We start from the raw sequence: 14866 nt of genomic DNA, 5'->3' as shown, positions 1-14866 counted from the left end.
TTGTGTTGTCGTCGTCGTATTGTCAAATGTTATATTTGTCATCGGACGTTGTTGTTTGGCACGCCGCGCATCTAACATCTGCGTGTGCAAAATTTGTTATCGCTCGGACCGACGGCCGCCGCCGCCACTGCCCACTCGAACCAGTCGCGTCGCTGGATACACTTCTTTCTCGTTTTTTTTTTTTTGCTACGGCCATGCTAGGTATTTCTTATGATATTTTTTCGGGTACCTACTCTTTTAATCATCATTATGATTTTTTTTAAATCCTCAACATTTTTATAGTTTGCTTAACTGTTAAAAATATTCAATTAATTTTACGATAGTATAATCCGTTTTACGCGTTGCATACTGCATAACATTATTCTGATTATAAATAATAATAACTAATATCCATATATCACATCGCGTGCTGTTATCCAATAAACTTTCGTTCGCACTGAATTCGTTCATAATATATTATTATTATTATCTTAGAACGGTCTACAAACATTGCACGCGGTTGACCGCATCTTTATTAATTATGTTCAGGTAGTATACTTCCTCCCATACGCCACGGTAAGAAGTATAACGGCGGATAAATGTTGCTTAAATTTATTCGACTATAAAGTAGTAATTTCGTACGTTGCAATAAGTAATAGGTAACGTTATTATTATAATGATATTGTTATACCGTACGTAACGCTCAAGAAATTACTGCGAACGCGGTAAAAGGGGAGATACGTTTAGTTCGTTCTCCTAGTGTGGAACAACAATTGTGAGCACATATTATTATAATATTTTACGTACCTATATATATATTGTGTACACTTCAGTCAATTTCCGCACAGTTAATTATTATTACGTGTTGTTTTTATTATAATTTTTTTTTTTATATTTGAATTTGTTTATTTTTACCGTAATTATTGTGTGCTCTACCGACCTGTGGCCGCCGCGGTCATTGTATTATTCAAATTCCGGTTCAGGTCGGAACTCGACTCACGACGATGTACACGACGGAAGGTTTTTCGTCCGGATTTCACGACTACCGAAATGTCGTCGCGTTTGGCCCACTCCGTTATACACACACACACAACCTTCGTCGTAGTTGTGTATATACCTATATTGTACGCGTTACCGTTATTTATTGCGATTATTACATACTTTTTTCTCTTTCTTCTCCTCCTCTTCCACCCATCACATCTCGTCGTATAATACAACGATTCCGTCGTGCAGTCGTCTTCGTCGCGTATATAGTTCGTCTCTATGTATTATATTATAGTCTTTTCGTTACAGGAATAACGAAGAGATGGACAAACAACTGCGCGATGGTGCACTATATATATATGTCTGTGTGTGTGTATTTCCGTTCGCGGGGGTCTTTGAACCAAATCACGTACGCTTTTTCATTGTACACACATACGGTCAGTGGTTTGTCGTCACGATCGCGTTTTTCACGTGGCTCGACGAAAAATCGTTACCGATCCATCACCGCGCGTTGCGAAATAAATAATAGTATATTATATGCTTCTCCAATGATATTATATATTTGTATTATTATTATTATTATTATTGCTACAACGCGGTGTTCAATGCCCGTGACGACTTAACTCGGCCAATTATAACACCGACCGTGCGCGCCGCCGATTGAAACGTGTTACTGCAGGAAAATATAATAATGAAATAATATTCCGAACAGGATATAATATTATATGTGGCCTGCAGTCCAAGGACTCGATCTGTTTTGTGCAGCACACGAAAGTCGGTTTTTTATGTTTATTTATTATTATTTTTTTCCCCATCATTCCACCGCCGTCTCACGTATGTTTTTTTTTATATTTTGATATTATACGGACCACGCCCCCGCCACCTACCTTGAATGTCGCATAATATATAAGATGTATATACATACATATATCGTGCAATAGTAATCCGTCGTGGTCACGCCCTTATAACTTGGCGACACACAGACTTGTAAAAATTGCTGCAGTAATTAGATTATATGTATATATTATATAGCCATCTATAGGGACGGACACATCGTCGGCGATCGTCTTGTGCTGACGATGGACAATTTGCCCAAATGCCGTTTACAGTAGTTGTGCCGAGGGAAGCCTCGTCGTTGTTTGCCGACAAAATTAAATCATTATACGACCATAATATGTGAAGCCCCTGCGGGAGAAGCCGTATGCGCGACAATTATATTATTATAATTACATAACAGGCAACGACGACGACTGCAGCGGTGTTTTGTATTGTCTATGGCGCCACCGTTTCGAGTACATATGTATTATGATAATATTTAGTTGGGTTTGATTCTTTCTGCGCGCGGCATGAGAATATCCGCGAGAAATCTTTGGATTGAACTCAAGTGTTAGGCCTACACCTGCAGGCCTTGGAGCGCTTTCTGACGAATTCTCGCAATCGTTCCGGGCAGTGCTACTGCAGCAGGATCAGGATTTAAGTCATTCAATCATTTGGTGTTATTGTATAAAAAAATTAATTTGCCGGGATCAGGATGCGCAAGCGCGAAGCTATCAAGTCGATAGTGTTGTGTAGGTATTTGAACATATTTTCGTCAGGTGTAAGGAAACTAAACGTCGGATTCTCCAAATACGTGTACGTATACAATAATATAATGTATTATTTATGTAATAATCGCGTAAAAGAGCTTTTACCTCCGTCTTGCATATAAATCGTGTACCAATAATATTATTACATTATGTACAGTACACTCGATGATGGTTTTTTTTTATTTTTTTTGAAAAATCTATACTCTTAGCTGACATCGTCGTATAGTTAGAACCGCGTACAGTGATAACTGATGAGTGTGCCTGCATTGTTTGTGTGTGTACCGACGACGACGTTATTGTATTGTATTGTTCATACACTGGACGGCATTCTTTTCCCAAGTTGAGTAAACCTAATCGTCGTTCGACATTCACACACAACGATAGTATATATCCTCTCCCACACACAGACACGCACACATACATGTGCTGTTTTGTAAACATGACGAATGCGCTATCGGTTGCAGCGTGTGGGAATACTATACGGGTCCCCCCTAGATCCATTGTCGAGCTTATAACCCTATATTTCGAAAAATAAACCATATCTAATTGGGTTTTGTAGTGTTTTTAGTGTATATGTATTACTGCGGGCGTACTACATTACCCGAGCATATAATAAACATATTATGAGAATTAAGAACTGTTTTTCGGTAGGTGTTATCGCTTCGACGCGTTGTTTGCGTTTCGAAATTCGTGAGCAATAATACACAATGTTGTGTGCTGCTCGCGTGGTGTAAAAAAAAGAAACAACGTATTTTTTTCGACGGATAGAGTGTATACGATAACAGTTTTTAATTATCGGTTAGACTGTGCACGGTATATTCTCGACGAGAATTTGTCCAAAAACTACATTATTTGACGTAAAGTATGGTCGCTATATATAGTGGCTGCCGCGGCGGAATATTTAAATAATTCGGAAATAGCTGTTTCTTCTATAAATAATATAGTCATATTATAACAACGTAATAATATCAAATCACTGCAATACGTTAATTTGCGGTGTATATTATTATAAACATTTGGCCAACTGTATTTGTTTTTTTCCTGTTAAATCACTCGTACGCTAGTCGAATTTCTCGCCAAGTTTTCACAAGAACATATCAAATAGACTCACGAAACCAAAGTCGGTGATATTTTAGAGAATATTTACAAAAATCTGAAGAAAAATATCTGTTCTCGACTGATGCGACGCGTGGCTTCAACGACGACAACTCTCTCGGTTGGCCGTGAACAACCGCCAGCTCGATGACGGAAACCGGTAGAGGAACTTTTGCTTTCTACGAGTTGGATCGCGAGCGCTATAGCCCCATCGTACCAGCGCGTATAATGATATTAATGTAATAAACGTATAATAATAATATATATTATTATTATTATTATTATACGTTTATGTGGTGTGTTTGATTAATCTTCATCCGCGGGACCCCGGAGGCCGTGAAAACGTACACACACAGTGATAGTGCACCTTCTCTGCCCCCCCCCCCCCGGCAAACTGCCCTCGCCTAAATCGCCTAGAGTATCCCGTTGCGTTCGCGGTCCGTGTTGTACAGGTATTATACATAACAATTATATATTATGTGTGTGTACGAATAAAGTATAATATTATGCTGTTCTGATGTGATGTGCGTGCGACGACTTAATGCAACGTTATTTTAATTGCACAGTGTATAACCTCTATACTATGTACAAACAGTGTATACGCGGGTGCGTGCGCGGGAGAGGATACCATGAGTGCGGTTATATTATGTTTATGTTATACCTACGATGACTGGTCGGCGTGATGTGACCGGGGCGCGCGGGGAGATCGGACTTTCGCGGTTTTATTTTTTTCTAATCCAACACGAGAGAGGCACGTCATAATATCATACGGATGTGGTGTTGTTTTTGCGGTTATTTACTTATTATTATTATTATTTTTTTTGACGCCCCGCTTTAGATTTTTATCGTGAATTCGTGTGTTATGTGATGTATTGGGAAGACTGCACCCACTCTGACCGCTTTGGGTGTTCAACGAAAAGTTTATTAGGCATGTAGGTATACACCGTGCAGTTTGCACATGTTTAATTCGCAGTTGTGCGGTATATTATATGTTATCACGATGGTTGTAGGTTTCGTCGCGGTCGAATATAAATAATAATTTCTGTATTATAACATATAAGTTGCCTATATATCAGTTATTGCAGTTGTTAAATTCAAAAACGTGTCAAAACGCCGCCGCTGACGGAATTTCGTAACACCTACCTACCTATGTGACGTGTTATTGTTGTTGATTTTCTCGTTTTTCACTCGTACGATATAAACAGATCTCCGCGCCAACCGATTGTTTTGAGGCCCGCGTGTTATTGTTCGCTGCGGATAACACCTCGCCGCGGCACAATGAGCTCTCGATCAGTGTCGCACCGACCTCGCGGCGGCGGATCATTATACGTAAGTGTCGAGCACGCGACCTCGAAATGGCCTGCAATTTGTCTGCCGAAAACAATAATTTCGAATCTGCGAAATAATAAATAATTCCAATGTGATACAATATAAATAAATTTTAACAATAATAATCATGGCGGTGTCGTATATACATTATACGTGTCGCCGGATCATTAGTCTACACGTCGCGTTGTTGTCGAGTACCTATATATTATATATATATTATGTAGGTTAGGTTTATTATTTTATTTATGTGCATAATATGAATGGTAACAAATTCTCCAGTGCTCGCGCCAAGATATAATAACACACACGGTTGTGCAACGATCGAAAAAATCCGCAATAAAACGAGGTCCCTACCGTCGTCCGTATATAGTCTGCGCCGACACCAGTAGTTGTCGTTTTATATAATATAAAATTATATGCATTATATCGAGTTTTGTTTTGAGGCTAAACTCGTCACGATCGTTCGATCGCCAAAAAAATGAATTGCCCCCGACGACGACGTGTGTGCAATAGTCAATAATATTACAACTCATAAACTTATTATAACGATATTGTCGATATAACAGCTCTCGCTCGCGACCTCTAAAATAATATTTCGAAAAATAATAATATAATATTCAGCTAAGGTCTCGCCGCCGCCCGCACAATATCGATTTCGCGCACTGACTTTGATCAATCGCAATAATGTTATTATTACGCGAATATCGAACACGACTCGTCGGGGGCACCGCTGCAACACATTTATAAAGTAATAATAATAAATAGTGCGGACGAAACGTTTATCTCGTATAGTCGTATACAAATTATCTACAATATATAGGTATCATTGACGATTATGTATGGCTCACACATTGGCGTGACTAGAGTGGTGCTTTGGTGGGTCTTTAGCAGAACCCTAACAATTTTTTTTAACAGTTTGGTCTCATTAAGTCACAAAAAACCCTGAAACGCCTCTTTGTTCAAATATGTCTAGTTGCGCCACCGATGGGCTCAGGTCACATTATACCTACTAATAAATAGTAATAAACTGCAGATTTTGGGACTTGTAAGTGGCACATAGCCAGGATTTTGCGTTTTGGGTTTGGGATTGATAATTTGTCTCATAGGAAAGGCTCAACTATATTATCATATTTGGTATATTGTTATCATTTCATTTTAGATTTTTCCAGCAACATTTACTATAATTTGATTGATTTTTTTTACATATTTAAATATAATACGTTCACTTGGAGACACTTGAAAATATTTTTGAATTTTCCTGCAGCGCTCGTTCTCCGGGTTGTCTATAATACCAATTACAGAGAGATCTCCGGGACCATTTGTCTAGTTCAGCGGTTCCCAACCTGGGCGTAATTACCCCTTAAGGGGTAAAAACACAATTTTTTGGGGGTAAAAGTTAAACTATTTATTTGTATTTTATGTACTTATTATCCATTTACACATGTGTATTATGACTGTACATGAAATTGTAATAATATATATATATATATATTTTTTTTTTTACTCAATACTTTTTTTTTTTTGGGTCGGGGGGTATTTGTTAATATCTTACCTGACTTTTGGTAATAGTCTCAAAAAGGTTGGGAACCGCTGGTCTAGTTGGTAGTTTTTTATATCAAAAAAAAAAAAAACAATTTCCATTTGTCGATGATGATGACGGTAGTTTGATCAGTTTAGATACTTAATTCCAACATCATAATATGTAGGTATGTGCGATCGTGTACCATATTGCAATAACGCAATATAAGGTTTTTGCTCGCGAAGATACGTATTATAAAGACGCCGATCGCTGCAGGTTGTCTGTCGTCCGTTGGACAGCCGCGGAACGTACCTATGTACCAATTAGTAGTATACGGTATATAATAATTACAGTTCTGCACTGTTATTTTCATAGTTTATAATGTTTATATTATATTATGTCCGACGGAGGTGATGGTTCCATAATTAAATGATTTCCAAGTAATATACGTTACGCGCCGTTTGTATTTATTAACAACGAGTCCGCGTGATTACACGGCGCGTTTTTTCTCATTTGGACAGTCGCGGGTCCCGAGGGGATAAGTAACGATCATCGGGGCTTCTCGTTGATTGGAGCAAACTTTTAATTTCGTTTTAAAAGCTGAGTGATTATTGCTATTTGCGTCTCACATTGACTTAGAGGTTTTATAATTTGTTATATTCGTAAGTATAATAGGTTTGAATATATACAATTATAGAGTGGCGATGATTCGTAAATTTATATATATATAAACTTAATTATACTTTTTAATAAAAACTATCAAGATAAATTTTGATTTTAGTAGTTACCATTACGTATGATGATGGAAACAAAATTAATCGATTTTTTCATATATATTATAGGTTCCTACCTAATTATATTATATCGTTTATTAATCAATATCTCGTATAATGTATTTAATGAGGTTAAAGTTATTATATTTATGGGTTCAAATTTCAACAGACTTTTCCACCCCACCTCCCTCTTACCATAAAAAATACCCCTTTTACGTATATATAAATGAGTTCTGAATCCTCTGCGAAGATCGTCGTCGTCGCCCTTTTTCCTATCGTGTTCGGTCACGTCTTATCAAATCTCTATTAGAACAGCCACGGCCGACGGATTATTGCGCGAAATATTATAATAAAATACGTCATATTAGTAGTGAGAAATATTAATTAAAAACGTCGCACGGTCTGTTCTATTATAATTATTACGACAAAAACACGTCATATACGTACTTCCATCGTAATAAGAAAGTCGCCGTCGACCTGCACGTGTACATCATAACATAATGCGTGTATCGCCTATATAGTGAATGATCTATATTTTTTCGTTTGCAATATTATGGTAATCGAGACAAATTCGGCGGAAAGAAATTTTGGGCTCCGATTGGCGAAATCACCAGTCACACAATGACCGGGTCCGTGAATATCATTATATATATTATACGTCCTGGCCGAGCGTTAATTTCGTCTCTTCTCTTGATTTTATTTGTTTTTTTAACCGTAGTTGCGGAGACCCGCGGCTTTTTTAACGCCTAATACAATATTTACCCGTCATATTGTGTTTCTAATTGCGACGCTATTGTGTGTTTTATGCCACAAAAACAATGTTTACCGTTTATTCTGTCCTATATGCAACCGAACCGCGGCGGCGCAAAACGAAACGCGTCTAAAACGTGACAAACGATCGATATTATCATAAATCATATGTATATAATATTATGATAACAACAATATTATTGTCGTTTGATATTATATTATTGTTATTCGTTTATAAAAATATTTATCGACTTGTGTCGTCGTTCAACATTCGTTATAAATTATTATTATTATATTTTATGCGTTCGTCGCGTGCGGTTTGTGTATGCCCGAAACTCAATCATAATGATGATAATAATAATAATAATAATTGTAAAAAAAAAATTATATGCGCTTATTTATAGCACATTAAAAAAACTATTGACCCGAGCACAGACCCTGAGTACTGCACGTACCTTCACCTCGCCTCGTTGTCGTCGATCTACAATAATATATGCTGCAAACACTGCGGAAATGGTTTCAATGATAATAATATTATATTAGATTGGATTTTTTTTTTTTTAATTGTAAACCGCGCAATAAAATACGCACACTATATTATGTATTACCCCGCATTCGTGCCTAACCCAACTTGGATGTTTGCCGTTCGGTGTCGTGTATAATGTAATATGGATTTCCCCGTTAAATGTTTGCGCTTTTCGCAGCTGCGACTCCTATATAGCTAGCTATAATAGCTAACTAATAACACGCACCACACGGAGGGCAACGGTTGGCAGCGCCGTTTTTATTCGTTCCCAAACCTCAACAGTAATATTATTATATTTTATAATTATTATGGTAATAGTGTAATACGGCGTCGACGGTCGCTCACATAAGTCATGCACCGACGCCATTATGTCGGTCTTATTATTATTGGTCGTCGAAAAACTAAACGGTCTGATTAAATGTACGAATCGTTTTGTCCGCAGGAGTCAATCGAAGGCGTCGTACCTGTCAGCGTACAAGAGAGAGCCCCGGGAGCGCGAAAAAGGACTTCCGAACTTCGAAGGAAGTTACAAGAGGACGGCGTCGCCAAACAGCGGCGGCCGAGGAGACGCTGCCGCGGCCGTGGAACCACAAGGTAAGCCAAAAAAGCTCTCGTTGAGGAGGGAAATAAGTAGGGTGTGGCGGGGCTTCAGATGATTTGATCGCTTAAAGTAAAAACATCCGAAAACTTCAACAATATAATAAATTACCTACCTGACGTATTACTATATTATTTATATAATTAAATAATTCAGTAAAGTAAGGTGCTTGTTCAGTATTTATAATCTAAATAAATACATAGGTACGCTCTAGGTTTATATGATCGATTAAAGAAAAAATTACAAGCACACCGGTTTTTAACTGAACATTTATTTTTATTATAATATTCTATGATCTGCGATAGCACTACAGCCGACCATTCCACCGGAATTTTGATAAACAAAATAAATAATACTATTGATACTCTTTTTTCGGTTGTACGTGATATGGTGATTTGATGTGTATGAAATCTTTACACGACAATCATATTTGTAATCGTTTTATTTACACGCCTATTTCCTCCATTAATTCGTATTTTTTTTCAAAACTGATTGAATTTAAATCTTTTATTTTTGTTCCAAACAATATTTTTCTGAAACTCGAAAGTGTTAATTTTAAAATTGCCTCGTACAAGGTGTATATTATTAGAAAAAATAAAATTACAAAACAGCGGTAGCCTTGGGATGTCGCTTTTATTCGCTTTATAATAACATTTACGATGTTTGTGAAACAGATGTAGAAAACGTGGCTCCAGACGGAAGCGATTGCTGCAGCAATCTTTTGGATTCGAGTGGCGGTCGACTGCAATCCCTGCAGCTAGACCACCACCACCACCTCCACCACTATAACAACAACAACAACAATAACAACACAGTAACTAGTCAACAACAGTCGTCGCCTGGTAAACAACAAACCGTCGACGCAGTGGCCGTGGATGTCGCCGCGCCGTCACCGCCGCCCCCCGCGGTGTTGTCCGAGCGGCCAGTCGTCGACCAGCCGCCCCAACAACAACAGTTATCTAAAACACTGCCGCGGGCTAACAACTCGGCCGGACAGGATTTCAAACGGTCGTCCCGGACACCCCGGACGCAGTCGGACCCGTCCAACATGCCCAACAAGTCGGACGCGGCAATCACCACGTTGCAGTTGATGATGATGCCGCCACCCCGGCACTCCGAGTCCACGTCCAGCCTGCTCCTGCAGAAACGGTCACAGTCCGACCTGTCCCAGGTGGGATCCACCGAGAGCGGCTACAGCAGCCTGTCCCTGAACGCCCCGTCGCCGTCCCACTCGCCCACCAGGCTGTCGTCGGGCGACTTTGGCTCGGGCGGTCCGCCTCCACCGCTCCTGATCATCTCGCCATCTGCCGCGGGATCCGTTACTCCCGTTACTGCCGGTGACCTCGACGAGTGCTGTAATTCTACATGGCATACGGCAGAACCCGCGGTCGCCGTGACCTCCGCTGACCACCGTTTCCGCAACCCGGTTTCCAGAAGCTGTTCGGTGGTGTCGTCGGATTCCGCTTCGCAAACGGAACTAAAATCTGTCGCCGCAGGTGGCAACCCATCGACAATCCGGCGGAAGTCGCCCGAAGAGATCGAATGCGAAGAACTGTCCCGCGATCTCATCAGCCACCTGTCGCCGTCCGACAAACTCCACAACATACTGGGTGAGTTTTTACTATTATATTACAATATGATGTTTTATATTGCACGGATTCTCATTTAATTTTTTATTCCCGTTAAATAATTAATTTTTCTTTTGAATATGCATCTCTTTACCAATTCATTGTTGAGCAAAAAAAAAAAAAAAATATATATTACCAAAAAGTAAAAGGATTATTATGTAATAGATATATTCTGAAATTAATTCAATCGATTTTTTCGCATACGCCAGCGGTGGCACACTTGCGGCTCATCTTTTATTAAAAAAAAACCAATACTTACTTATTAACGATAAAATTATAAAATCTATAAACATTTTGGCTTTTTATATCGATTATATTTACCTATCCATGTGGCTCGTGGACGTAATTCATGTTGGCCACACTTGGAAAAATACTATCGTTTTGCTCAACACAAAGTTTATACCAGTTTTTCCCATTTTTCATTCATCCATCTATATGGTATTTAAGTACAACCAAATTCTTTAATAAAACCATTAACTTGCGTTCCTTTTGGCGAAAACCGTGTGCATTATTGCCATTATTATAATCTGTAATGTGTTATATTCGTTTCCTTGCTGCTTTCTGGCGCGCAGAGAAAAAGGACAAAGGTAAATCCGTTATTCGCGTACGCCTCTAGGATATCCGCTAATTCTGACCTCGTCATGTCTATTGTGTTTCAGCTCCCGGACCGGACGTCAAACGTTCTACAGACTACGTTTCTCCGCTGTTCCGCATGGACTTGGTGCCCCGGTCCAGAACTTCGGTCGCCGAGAAACTGACAGACTGCTGCAGTAGTAGTGACGCCATGTGGTAAGTCGAGTGGTTCATTTTTCTTAAATATATCATGATATATATAGGTACTGATGTTTCTTTCCCTCTAAGCGAACTCTATGCACTACATCGTTTTGTGAGATATATATCCGATACAATTATCCGTTTTCAAATACACATTACCTATATTATAATGTCTTCTCGACGACTCATTTCTAAACGGAAATATTTCGACTATATATAATATGTATGTATGTATATGTATATAAGTTGACAGCGAATGCATATAATATGCAATAAAACTGAAAAAAATAACGCATTTTTGTTCATTTATTTTCGAGCTTATATGCTTGGCAGACTTTGACGTATTTTCTCATTTGACTCAGTCCCACGCTATAATTATACAATAGTTTATTAATTATACTAATAACAATTATAAACTAATTAATATTTTTATTAGTAGGCACTTACCGCTGTGCGTGCAGTATGTACAATTGAATATAATAGATTAATGTGATACACGATCATTCATACCAAAAGGTTATTTTTATCGTCGTTTCGTAATCAATAATAGGTGCCTCGTCTACGTACGTCTTTGTACGACGTCATGACACATTATTATCGACATCACACGAGCTATGTGAATTTGCAGAATTATCGAGTGTCGACGACTGATCGCCACCGTGTGGTTGTACGTCGGTGATATTATATAATAATATGGGAATTATTCGATTTTTGTGTCGAATTTCATGTGCTTTGTACGGAGGTCGAGTTAAAATAAAATAATAATAATAATAATAAATGCAGGTATAATGATAATGTGACGGAATTATGTATGCGTAAATTACACAAAGGAATAATAATATGTAAAGTAGTGTGTACACTACGACACTTCATCCGTCGTAGTAGTTACATATAATATGACGTACAGACAACATATATACAAAAACGTTCGAATATATTGTTTAACGACGATCCTTCTTATTATATATTATATAATATGTACCTACCTACTTACCCGTTTTAGCTTCGGAATAATCCTCCTCAGACCGTAACAACCGTGTGCCGTGATATACTTAACAGCTCTCTGATATTGCTCCGACTAATAGAGCTGATAATCCAACAGAATTCAACGACACATATTAAATTATTATGTTATGCTTCTCCCGTATTGAAATTCCGACACAAGTCGAAAAACATACCGCTTAAATCTCGTTAAAAAAAAAAAAAAATGTCTCGGAAGAATATAAGATATCGTCGTTGTACCTGCAAGATTTAGAACACCACGGTGTGCGTGCATATACTCGTATTGAAATATTGAATGATTTAAAGTCGATCGACTAAAAAATTAAAAAACTAAAAACTAAATAATGCAACATCAAAATTCTGTAAATCAATTTTATTTTAATGTGCACCCCGAGTCTGTCCATTAAACAACAATAAAATGATTTTAGATTTCTTTGCATTTTGATTTATGGTACCTCTCCAAATCTTTCTATAATTTATTTATTTCACGTTGATCTATATACCTTCTATAGATATATATGTTTTGTATATGACATTTTATCATCACATATTTATCATTATGTGTACAATGTGTCTTATCTCTATTGCCGCCACACACACACTCCTCATCGCGTAGACATTGTTGATTTTTTATTTTTTTATTTAGCTTATCACTTTTATTCTGAATCATTCCGAATGAGTGGTGCTTTCTTTAGGCGTACACCAATGTACACGCATGTGGTGTCTGATTAGTACGTGCGGTGCGAGCACCTTGAGAATACCGTTGAATTATTCTCATCCGGTCGCGATTTATTTTTCTGTATGAAATGCATACCTAATAAAATGAAAATAATATGTAACCTGTAATCGTCGATCAACTCCGGCCTCATTAGGTTAAACATTTCACACGTTTCTCCCATTGGCCAATGTCGACTTCGCGTTAAAATGAAACCAAAAATAATATTTAGGTAAATATTTTTTTTTTAAGAACTGATTTAAATAATATGATTCGTGATTTTGGATTAGTTTTACAGAGTCTACAGAGTGATTTGGTATTAGTACAAGTTATTTATTAATGCGTGACTACGTAGCTACTCATATAATATAAACCCATAAAAACACTTAATATTATTTGTATCTGTATGTCATATCAATCGTGTTTTTTTTTTTTAATTTTCCCTAAAGTACATTAAACCGAGTATCGGTCGTTAATTCGTTATTGGCAGTGTTCTCGTATCGTATAGAATTTTATACGGGGCGATGATCATCAAACAGAATATGTCCCGTTCGAATAATTACCATACATTATAATATTTATCGGCTTCGTTATATGGCCCGCACCACAGACGTTTATAATGTTGTAATATGTTTATAACGGCGACACGAACGTCATAGCTGCTGCTGAAGACCTTAATAATTAAGTTATATTATTATTATTATACGGGACAGCTGAGTTCCCCTATAGATATGTGCAACCCATCAATACAGTCTTGTAACCCACATTGTTATCTCTGCAGCATAGTCAATGTAATAACGTTACACGTGTATCGTCTATCGCGGCTTAGCTTGTCCTACTTCGTATTTTCTTTTAAATATTGTTTTAGAAAATGGTTTCTATTATTTTATCTAGTGCGTCTCCTCAGTGTTATAATTATTGTTATTATACCCCACCTACTTGGGTTTTTTGGTTTTTAAAAAAAAAATTAAAAATCTGAGATGGATTATGTATTTTGAATTTTTGTACGGTTTGTTTGCAGCGGCCCAGTCACCTCCTCAACTAGCACCTCATCGACTACTACCGTCACCGGACTGTCGGCCAACTCATCCTACTACACCACGTCCGAACCGAAGGCGAAACTCCTGAATCTGCAGCATTACAGCCGGCAGATACAATCGTCACCGGGCGAATGCAACGGGATCGGAAATTTGCAAAAGAAAAAGGTGAGTGAAAAATATCTAACATGAACTTATTTTCGTCGAAACGATTTTTATTTTTTTCTAAAAAAAGGACGCCATCTACAACACTTCAACTAACCGGTTAAACAATTTTTCAGGCGGACCTAGTGTCGCGGCTGGACAGAAAGCTGAAGGTACTCCGAGACGAACAAATCGCGCTAGCCGAAGAGGCGGCGCTGAACGAGACTCTGGGGGTATCGGTGGCCGACCGCGTTAAGTCCGTGGCCAAGCCTCAGGAGGCCAACAAGTTCAAAACTCACGTACAGGAAGTGGGCCACATTACCAGTTTGCTGTTGAGCCTGAGCGGACGTTTGGCGAGAGCGGAAAACGCACTGCTGGACTTGGACGCAGACAATTCAGAAAAGGTGAACATTAATAATGATAATAA

The 14866-nt window shown here is 38.2% G+C and overlaps 1 protein-coding gene across 2 annotated transcripts in view; it reads left to right on the top strand.

Annotated features, from left to right (window-relative positions):
• The window catches only part of Shrm (shroom), a 180115-nt gene that overhangs the window by 162421 nt on the left and 2828 nt on the right, over nucleotides 1-14866 (top strand). For both annotated transcript variants that reach the window (XM_089228381.1, XM_089228382.1), the window contains 5 exons: nucleotides 8984-9135; nucleotides 9814-10749; nucleotides 11427-11556; nucleotides 14280-14463; nucleotides 14577-14843. In XM_089228381.1, the coding sequence (XP_089084507.1) occupies nucleotides 8984-9135; nucleotides 9814-10749; nucleotides 11427-11556; nucleotides 14280-14463; nucleotides 14577-14843 (1669 nt within the window). The remainder of the gene's footprint in view (nucleotides 1-8983; nucleotides 9136-9813; nucleotides 10750-11426; nucleotides 11557-14279; nucleotides 14464-14576; nucleotides 14844-14866) is intronic.

The sequence above is a fragment of the Diuraphis noxia genome, unplaced genomic scaffold (assembly GCF_037042655.1).
Source record: "Diuraphis noxia isolate RWA-SAM2 unplaced genomic scaffold, SU_Dnox_SAM2 contig0005, whole genome shotgun sequence".
Classification (NCBI taxonomy): domain Eukaryota; kingdom Metazoa; phylum Arthropoda; class Insecta; order Hemiptera; family Aphididae; genus Diuraphis; species Diuraphis noxia.
This window is presented reverse-complemented; position numbering and strand designations above follow the sequence as displayed.